Source organism: Trichechus manatus, unplaced genomic scaffold (genome assembly GCF_000243295.1).
Source record: "Trichechus manatus latirostris isolate Lorelei unplaced genomic scaffold, TriManLat1.0 scaffold00001, whole genome shotgun sequence".
NCBI lineage: Eukaryota > Metazoa > Chordata > Mammalia > Sirenia > Trichechidae > Trichechus > Trichechus manatus.
The window spans coordinates 29,554,736-29,565,519 of record NW_004443937.1 but is presented as its reverse complement, the minus strand read 5'-3'; the positions used below and the strand labels follow the sequence as shown (position 1 = coordinate 29,565,519).

General features: G+C 36.2%; 1 protein-coding gene across 1 annotated transcript in view; it reads right to left on the bottom strand.

The window, feature by feature from the left end:
• Positions 1–6,998, bottom strand: part of DOCK3 (dedicator of cytokinesis 3) — a 450,742-nt gene extending 443,744 nt beyond the window's left edge. The window contains exons 1-2 of the mRNA XM_004368733.1: positions 6,932–6,998; positions 3,189–3,272 (exon numbers count right to left, since the gene is read on the bottom strand). Coding sequence (XP_004368790.1) covers positions 3,189–3,272; positions 6,932–6,998 — 151 coding nt within the window. The remainder of the gene's footprint in view (positions 1–3,188; positions 3,273–6,931) is intronic.
• Between the last annotated feature and the right edge of the window lie 3,786 nt (positions 6,999–10,784).

Here is a 10,784-nt window from a genome sequence, read left to right as displayed (position 1 = left end):
GTTAACCAATGTCATAAAATAACATGTGTACTTCTGTTTCATGAGAAACTATTTGTTCTGTAAGCCTTCACCTGAAGTACAATTAAAAAAAAAAAAGTTCATTTTAATAAATTATAACTTAAAGATTTTTTTCCTATATGGTTAGTACTAAGAGATCTTTGCCTGTCCCAAAGGCAAGAGAAATATTACCCTATGTTTTCTTCAAGATGCATTAGGTTTACACTTCACAGGTCTATCATCCATCTGGAATTGAGTATGGGGTATATGATGTGAGGAAGGGATCAAGATGCATTGCTTTCAATATTGATCCAGTACCACTTATTAAATAAGCTATTTCTAATTTCAATTAGCCCCAAATTACTTATAGAATAGGCCATCATTTCCCTTACTGCACTGCAATATCACTTTTCTCATGAATGAATTGATAATATGTGTGATGATCTGTTTCTGCACTCAGTTCTGTTTCATTACTCTGTCTTTGCCCAAAAACCACACTGTCACAGTTTATAATAAACCCTGATATCTGGTAATATAAATCCTCTAGCTTTGCTTATCTTCTTCAAGACTGTCTTGGCTCTTTATAACCTTTTGCATTTTCATATAAATTTTAGAATCAGCTGCTCAATCTCTACACCAAAAAGCAAAAACATGCTGTATTTTTATTGGGATTGCATTAAATATTTATATCAATTTGGGGAAAACTGACATCTTTATTATATTGGTTCTATCAATCCATAAACATGGTACATCCCTAGATTTATTTAGGTCTTCTCTAATGTCTACAAATAGTATGTTTATTGTTTTTCGTGTAGGTGTCTTCTATTTCTTTCATTACATTTGTTCTAGGTATTTGATGGTTTTGATACTAATACAAATAGCACTGTTTCTTTAATTAATTTTCTAATTCTTTGTTGCAAACAGATAGAAAAATAATGCATCTTTAAGATACTGACCTTGTAGTCAAACTTGCTAAATTCACTTACTTATTTTCATGGTTTTTCTACAGATTCTATTGAATTATTCTGTTGGATTTCCTACAATTTTGTCTTTCCATTTCTTAGATTTTTTTTTAAATATTTATTTTTTTATTGTACTTCAGGTGAAGGCTTACAGAACAAACAGTTTCTCATTAAACAGTAGTACACATATTGTTTTATGACACTGGTTAACAACCCCACATCATGTCAACCCTTAACTTCTCAACCTTTTTTTTTTTTTGGTGAAAATACACATAGCCAAAGATACACCATTTCAAAAATTTCTACATGCACAGTTCAGTGACATTGACTACACTCTTCCAATTGTGCTGTTATTCTCACAAGATGAAGGCTTGCAGAACAAAATAGTTTCTCATTTAACAGTTACTACAGATGGTGCCCTATGACAATGGATAACAATCTCACAACACATCAACAATATCCTTACTCAACCTTGGGTTCCCTATCACCAGCTTCCTTGTCCCCTTCTGCCTTCTGGCCCTTGTCACTGGACTCCTGTACCTCGTTAGTCTCATTTGGTTTTACGGGGTTGTCCACTCCCAGGCTGAACAGTGAACCTTGGAGGTAACTTCACCACTGAGCTAAAAGGGTGTCTGGGGGCCATACTCTCGGGGTTTCTCCAGTCTCCTTTAAGCCAGTAAATCTGGTCTTTTTTTTGTGAGTTAGAATTATGTTCTACATCCTTCTCCAGCTCTGTCCAGAACCCTCTGTTGTGATCCTGGTCAGAGCAGTCAGTGGTGGTAGCCAGGCACCATCTAGCTGTACTGGACTCAGTCTGGTGGAGGCCTTGGTAGCTGTGGACAATTAGTCCTTCGGACTAATCTTTTCCTTGTATCGTGTTCTCTTCATTCTCCCTTGCTCCCGAAGGGATGAGACCAGTGGAGTATCTTAGATGGCCGCTCACAGGCTTTTAAGACCCCAGACACTACTCACCAAGGTAGAATGTAGAGCATTGTCTTTATAAGCTGTGTTACGCCAATTAAGTTAGATGTTCCCCGAGTCCATACCTTAGATTTTTGTCTTATTTTTGTTACTTTATTGCACTAGCTAGTACTTCTAATACAACAAAAGTGGTGACAACAAATATCCTTGCCTCACTGTCAACAACAGTGGTGACAGCAGGTACCCTTGTCTCATTTTTAGATCTCAGTTGGCCAAGTTTTCAGTATTTTACAATTAAATATGATGTTTGCTGTAGGTTTTTTAGCAGATATCCTTTATCAGATTAAGGAAATTCCCTTCTATTCTTACTTTACTATGGAGTTTTTATCATAGGAGTGCTGATTTACACTTCTGTTTAAAGAAAATTCAATTTTTTCTTTAAATATTTAACATGAGTGCTACATCTAGAGGTCCCTTTCCAGAGAAGTACACTCCCAAACTTTTATGATTCTTGGGTTGTAGTAGGTTGCACTTCCTCCAGTACTCATCTTAACAGTGGCCCCACTGAATGAGAGTTCCACTTCTGCATGCATTGCCTCCATGTCCACATTGCAACATTTCCATTCTGTTATATCCTCTGAGATGGCTTCTAGACATGCTGACCTACTAGCCTAGGCTGTCCAAGTTACCTCCAAAGGTACAAATTTTGTTAGTTTTAATGCTCTGATTTTGCATGATTCCTCCCTAACTTTATTTTTCCTATAAATCCTGTTGATTTTTGGGCACAATTTTGAAGACCATGATATTTTTCAGGAATGCATAAATGTTATAGCAGAAATATCCACAGATGTCACAGAAAAAAGTAGTCATCAACCCAATTTTCATTTAAGCATGTTTACTGCCTTGTTTTCATTATAACTGAGCACATCCAGCCAATCAGACAGAAACATGCAAATGAACTAATTCAAAGTCCATTACAGTTCACTATTCAAATTCTATTCAAATGCAGTTAAACATAGCTGGAAGATCAGATTATCTATCAGATATAAACGATCAATAATAATCACTTGACATCGTATGTAAAATCATGTTCTGACAGCCAACAATTATTCACTTAATTGCTGATATTAGATTAGGGCCAAAAAAGCTCATACCTTTCTGCTGAATGTAAATCAGGGAAAATTTTATAATGGTATTTCATAATGTGATGAATTACAGCCTCAAAATGACTGCTTATAATCGATTAGCACAAAATATAATACTGCCAGAAATGATCACTTGTTATGTGTTTTATAGGTTAATACTTACCTTCACACTTCTCAAGAATCTGGACCGTTTCTCCTATTTCTAGGACTAAGCCTTGAGGGACAGATCCTCGAAAGCTGCATATCACTAGAAAAGCAAGGATAAACACATCAATTAGTATTTTTAAGTACTGAGACAGTATCAGAGTCACTAAAATTAAAACACAAAGTTTTCTTAAATATAAACTCTCCTTTCTTGACTAACTTTGAAGAAAAACTGGCAATCTACTTCCAAAAAATCATCCATTGAAAACCCTATGGAGCACAATACTACTCTGACACACACAGGGTCACCACGAGTCAGAATCGACTCCACGGCAACTGGCTATACTGGTTACTTGACTAAATCCTCTAATGTGTAAGTCCCTTTCAACATAATTAAAGTATATTTTGATAGGTAATATTAAGTAGTTCAGACCATTTAAGTACGTTTTAACAAAATAACTATTCCTGAGTAGTGTGTGTAGGTGTGTTGTTCTGTATGAAAATATTTCTCTAAACAAAGTCTCTCTGTTCCTAAGCAAGGCCTTTATTCACATTTCCTTTTTGGAGAAGTGTGGATCGATTTCTTAAAAAAAAAAAAAAAAAATTAGAAGCTTCTTATCCGCTATAAACAGACAATTACATATTTGTTTAAAAGAATCACCAAATAAATTTGCATCAGACTATAATGACTATGGAGCCCTGGTGACGTAGTGGTTACAGAGCTCGGCTGCTAACCAAAAGGTTGGCAGTTCAAATCCACCAGCCGCTCCTTAAAAACCCTATGGAGCAGTTCCACTCTGTCTTATAGGGTCTCTATGAATCAGAATCAACTCAATGGCAATGGGTTTTAATGGGTTTATAATGACTATGCTCTGAGAAACAGAATTTCATCCTAACAAATGACAAAAAAATAATAGAAATGAGTTACTTCTAGAATGGAAGGTCAAAAATTACATTAAAATCAGAAGTTACAAGAGTATTAAATGTTTTCTGATATAACAATACAGATGCTATTTTATTCCAATATTATCATCTCTTATTAGGGGAAGTTGAAAGAAAGTGCTATGCAATGCCCAAAACTATTCCTGAGGGTCCTAATGGATTTCAACATCTACACTGTGCTTTTACTCTGATCTCATAAGAAAAAAGTTATTACTACCACTTTCCAAGAGAGAGGAAAAGAATAAGATAAAACTCTGTATTTCTTCTCCTCTCATTTTCAGAAAAGGAAAAATAAGTCACCAGTTCCACCAGTTTTATTTTACAACTATTGAAAACTTCTTGTGGTAGGTTCACTTTCACTTATGATCAAAACAGTATCTTATTCATTGGCTTAGGGAACTAAATCATGTTGTTCTTCTGCCATTTTGTGCATATAATGATACAGAGAGAGCAAATTTAGATTAATTCTTTACTCCTAAAGGTAGTCTAGTTCCAGATCAAATTATCAAATCAGGATAGGCATATAGAAAGCTTCTCTAAAGGCTATGCATAAGAAATACAGCTATGAATCCTAATCTGTGGGAGCCACAAAAGCCTTAGCAGCAAATCTATAACCTTTGGAGGTGCCCATTATCTTTGATACTGAGTGCGAAGCAGAAGGATACAGAAAATACAATCTTCACTGGAGCCAATCAGTGTCAAAGCATTCAAAAGAAGCCAGTTAAAATAAAGAAGACAAGAAAACTATTCTGCCATATGCTCAGCTTATAGCCAGTGATTTAAAAAAAAAAAAAAAAAAAAGGAAGGAAACAAAGATTTTCCATAAGAAAAGAGTGAACATGTATTTGTAGGTTAAGATCAGTCTGCCTGCCCTGTCACCTTTTCAGTGGGGCTGAAGCACAAGAAGGATTATCTATTTTTAAGACAGCCTTCGCAAGAAAGTGGTTTTACAAATTTCTAGTTTCAAATAAAGTGAGTGCTTTCCTTCTATTAGCCATCAGTTTATTACATCATTTCAAACTGCTTGTCAGTGTCTATATTATGACTTTCATTTACTTTTTCTGTTTCCCTTCTTTAATTTCTCATTGAATTGACATTTTGTCATCTTTTTCAGAAATGAAAAATCCAGTCAGTCTGAGATCATATGAGAATTGCTCACATTTACGGCTGACTGTATGTAAATACTTCATTATTGTGTACTTCTTCAGGCTTCTAACATTAAATACAATACAGTCCAAGGACATGCTGAATTTCACAATCATTCTCCATCCAAGATCACAACCAATAAAGCTAATTTAGTTTCCTTTCTAAACTTAAATAAAACAAATAATTTCTAGATGTAATCTAGAGCTACTTTACAACAACTTCATTACCTTATCTAAGAAACACTAGTCAATGAAAAATTGATAGGGAAAGTAATCTTAAATGTTATTTTGTTAAATATACACTAATCGTTTGAGATACTACAATCTGAATTAATCCATCTGAACTTCACAAATCGAATGGTGGAAATATAGAATGCACTTCCCTAGAATAGAACTGTAAAAAAAAAAAAAAAAAACCCGTTGCCATCAAGTTGATTCCGACTCATAGCAAGCCTACAGGACACAGTAGAACTGACCCATAGAGTTCCCAAGGAGCACCTGGTGGATTCAAACTGCCAACCTTTTGGTTAGCAGCCGTACCTCTTACCACTACACCACCAGGGTCTCCAAAGAATAGAACTGTAAGCAACTGTTAATGTCATGATCAGATAGAAATCAAGGGGTCTACGATAGTGCACCGATTTATTCCACAAAAATTTATGTAGCACCTACAATGTGCCAGGCTCTGAGTTACATCAATGAAAAGAAACAATGTCCCTGACCTCATGAGGTTTATATAGATAGTATAAACTGTAATTTCATGCCTTAGTAATGACATTTCTTATCTGGTTAAAAAAAGAAAGAAAGAAAAACTCTTATCTTGGTCAACATAGTCTGTACATTCCATATGTATGTAGCCAAGGCATTACAATACCCTAATTAATATCTCCAATACTCTATTATGGATTTTCTAGTACAGATTTATGTGTAGTCTCAACTTTGTAAAGACTTGTATTTAATCCTCTCTTCTCTGCCCACTCCTTTGCGAATCTCAGAATGTTTGTCACTGTCTTCCCTTGAGTATTTTTCCAGTGTACATATATTAGGATAGTGTCTTTATTTGAAGCTCTGTTATTACATGCATAAAAGTAAAGGATTGTTAGGTCCTCCTGATGAATTTTAATCCCAACATTATTATGAAATGCCTTTATCTCTGGTAATGTTCTTTGCTCTGAAATTCAATATGCCTGTACTTTATTCAGATTCCCTCAATTTTTCCTTAATGTCCTTTTTCTGTTCCAGAATTCTATCCAGGATACCACGTTACATTTAGTAGTCTTGTTTCCTTAATTTCCTCCTTGTTGTGAAGGTTCCTCAGGCTTCCCTTGTTTTTGATGATGTTGAGAATTTTGAGGATTACTGGTCAGCTGTTTTGTAAAAGCCTCAATTGGGATATATCTGGTGTTTTTCTCATGATTCAAGAAGCATAATATGTCTTTGGGAGGAAGACCATAGAAGTAAAGTGCCATTTTCATCATAAATAAGTGATTGAATAAATAAATAAATGAGAAGAAGAGACAATCTCCTGTGCAGAATTCCAAATAATTTACATACATCATCTACCCTTATGGTGGCGGAGTATACTCCCCACTCTTTAAGTGTCGGCTGCACCGAGTGACTTTCTTCCAAAGAAAACAGTATGGAAAGGGAATTTTAAAAAAAGGAATTACTTTACAATACAGAAACCACACAAACACTACCACAGCCAGGTGATCAACGTTCACATTCAATAGTGACGCCATCTTGTATGTATCCTTGATACAATGCAATGAGTATTACAAAAGAAAAGTAATCACTGCTTATCAATAGTAAAATGGATAAATTATGGTTTACTGGTACAATGAACACTGTGTTGTTTTTAGCTGCTGTCAAGTCAGCTCCAACTCATGGTGCCCTTATGCATAACAGAAGAAAATGCTGCCCAGTCCTGTGCCATCTTCATGATCCTTGCTATGTTTGAGTCCACTGTTTTGGCTATTGTGTCAATCCGTATCATTAAGGGTTTCCCTTGTTTTCGCTGACCCTCTACTTTACCAATCATGATGTTCTTTTCCAGTGATTGGTCTTTTCTGATGAGATGTCCAAAGTAAGCAAGCCAAAGACTTGCCATCCTTGCTCCTAAGGAGCTTTAGGGTTGTACTTCTTCTAAGACTGACTTGTTTGTTCTTCTGGCAGTCCACCATATATTCAATATTCTTAGTCTACACCACAGTTCAAATGTATCAGTTCTCCTGTCTTCTTCTTTCATTGTTCAGCTTTCACATATGAGACAACTGAAAACACCATTGCTTAGGTCAGCCACACCTTACTCATCAAAGTGATATCTTTGCTTTCTAATGGACACTATACAGCTATTAAAATGAACAAACTAGAGCTATATACAACATGGATTAATCAAACCTAATATTGAACATTGTATTTCATAGTGACACTAGTCGAAAGAAAGCTGGAGTGGCTATGCTGAAATCAAAGTACATTTCAGATCAAAGAATATTACCAGAGATTTAAAAAAAATAATTTCACCATAATATAAAGATCAAAATTCATCAAGAGGACATGACAACCTTAATTTTTTATGTACCTAATATTAGAGCTCTAAAATTCCTGAAGCAAAAACTGATAGGACTACAAGGATAACACACAAACCCATAATTGTAGTCAGAGATTTCAATACCCCCCCCCCCCGGTCAATAATGGATAAAAAAGGAGCCCTGGTAGTGCAGTGGTTAAGCACTCAGCTGCTAACTGAAAGGTTAGTGGTTTGAACCCACCAGCAGCTCCTTGGAGAAAAAGATGTGGCAGTTGGTTTCCTTAAAGATTACAGCCTTGGAACCCTACGGGGCAGTTCTACTCTGCCCTATAAGGTCTCTATGAGTCGGAATCAACTCAACAGCAATGGGTTTGGTTTTAACAACTGATAAAACAAGCAGACAGAAAATCAGTAAGGATAAAAAAAAGATTTAACTAATGCTATCAAACAACTCGACCTAAGTGACATTTATGAAGCACTCTACTCCACAACAACAGAATACAATTGTTTTCAACTGCACACAAGACTTTAACCAAGACAGACTCTGTTTTGGCCATTAAAAAAGTCTCAAATTTAAAACAATTCAAGTCATACATAGCAGATTCTCTGACACAATGGAATCAAAGTAAAGGTCAATAAAAGAATGAGAACAGCAAAAGAGAAACTATGAAGTATTTTAAACTTAATGAAAATGAAAACATAATATATCCACATTTGTAGAATATCACCAAAGTAGTACACAGGAAGAAATTTATAGCACAGAGTTGCTGTATTAGAAAAAAGAAAGGTCTCAAATCAGTTACCTCACTTTCCAGTTTAGACACTAAAAAAAGAAGAGCAAATTAAACCCAAAGTAAGCAGAAGAAAAAATCTGTCTGGAAAGAAAGCAAGATTCTTGTAACCCCTGACTACAGCTCTCTCCATATGCCACCCCTGACCGCTCACTGAGTCTATTAGATCCCTAATCAGGCAAAGTAAAATTCCGAACTCTACATATTCCCTTTTCCCTTCATCTTGACCTAAAACATTTTAACATAATCACCGGAACAACCTACCTCAATTCCTAATATTGAACAAATAAAGTCACAATCTCCCCAACCAACCACTATCACTCACTCTACCAGATAGTTCTAAAGAGGAAATAATCTGATAAGTAGAAAAACTGCTTAAAGAAAAAATAACAGATACATACATACACGCATACACACACCAATATATACACACCCCAACAGCTGCTGTGGAGTTCATCCCATGTGTGTCAGAATAAAAGTGTGTTCCATAGGGTTTTCAATGGCTGATTTTTTCAGAAGTAGACTGTGAGGGCTTTCTCTAAAGGCAGCTCTGGGTGGATTCGAACCTCTAATGTTTCGGTTAGCAGACAAGCGAGTTAACTATACCACTCATGGACTCCACATACATGCACACATAAATACACACACATATATACATACATACATACACAAATATATATGGATACAGATACAGATATTTTGAAACACTGAAGCCCTTACCAAGGTAGCCAGGACTTAAAGGGTTAAGCTTATAGAGAGAAAGATTATTTACTGAGGTGAACGCGATATTCTGGATCACTTCTTCCTTCAAAAAATTTGCAGATTAATAAATAGCACCAGCAGAGACCACCAAGCGTCTGTCAGTTTGTTGTACTGTGGTGGCTAGCATGTTGCTGCGATGTTGGAAGCCAAGCCACAAATATTTCAAATACCTGCAGGGTCACCTACAGTGGACAGGTTTCAGCAGAGCTTCCAGACTAAGACTAGAAAGAAGGACCTGGTGATCTACTTCTGAAAAACCTTGACAGTGAAAACCTTATGGACAGCAGCGGAACATTGTCTGAGATAGTACCAGAAGATGAGCCCTTCAGGTTAGAAGGCACTCAAACTACAACTAGGGAAGAACTGCCTACTCAAAGTAGAGTTGACCTTAATGATGTGGATGAAGTTTTCAGGCCCTTCATTTCCTGATGTGGCACAACTCAAAATGAGAAGAAACAGATGCAAACATCCATTATTAATCAGAATGTGGAATGTATGAAATATGAACCTAGGAAAACTGGAAGTCCTCAAAAATGAACCGGAACACTTGAAGATAAATACCCTAGGCATTAGTGAGCTGAAATTGACTAGTATTGGCCATTGTGAATCAGACAATCATACGTTCTACTATGCCAGGAATGACAAATTGAAGAGGAATGGCATCATATTCATCATCAAAAAGAACATTTCGGGACCTATCCTGAAGTAAAACACTGTCAGTGACAGGATAATATTCATAAGCCTACATGGAAGACCAGTTAATATGACTATTCAAAATATGCACTTTAGATGAAATATGCACTAATACCAAAGATGAGGAAATTGAAGAATTTTACCAAATTCTGCAGTCTGAAATTGATCAAACATGCAATCAAGATTCATTGATAATTACTGGTGACTGGAATACAAAAGGTAAAAACAAGCCTCCACCAGACTTGAGTCCAGCACAACTAGATGGTGCCTGGCCACCACCACTGACTGCTCTGACAGGGATCACAATAGATGGCCCCAGACAGAGCTAGAGAAAAATGTAGAACAAAATTCTAACTCACCAAAAAAAAAAAAAAAAAAAAGACTTACTGTTCTGACAGTGACAGGAGAGACCCCGAAGAGTATGGCCCCCAGACACCCTTATAGCTCAGTAATGAAGTCACTCCTGAGGTTCATCCTTCAGCCAAAGATTAGACAGGCCCATAAAACAAAATGAGACTAAATGGGCACACCAGCCCAGGGGTAAGGACGAGAAGGCAGGAAGGGACAGGAAAGCTGGTAATGGGGAACCCAAGGTAGAGGAGGGGAGAATGTTGATATGTCATGGGGCTGGCAACCAATGTCACAAAAAAAAATGTGTATTGTTTTAAGAAACTTGTTTGCTCTGTGAACTTTCATCTAAAGTACAATAAAAAAATTATTTTAAAGAGAAAAAAATACACAAACACGAAGTA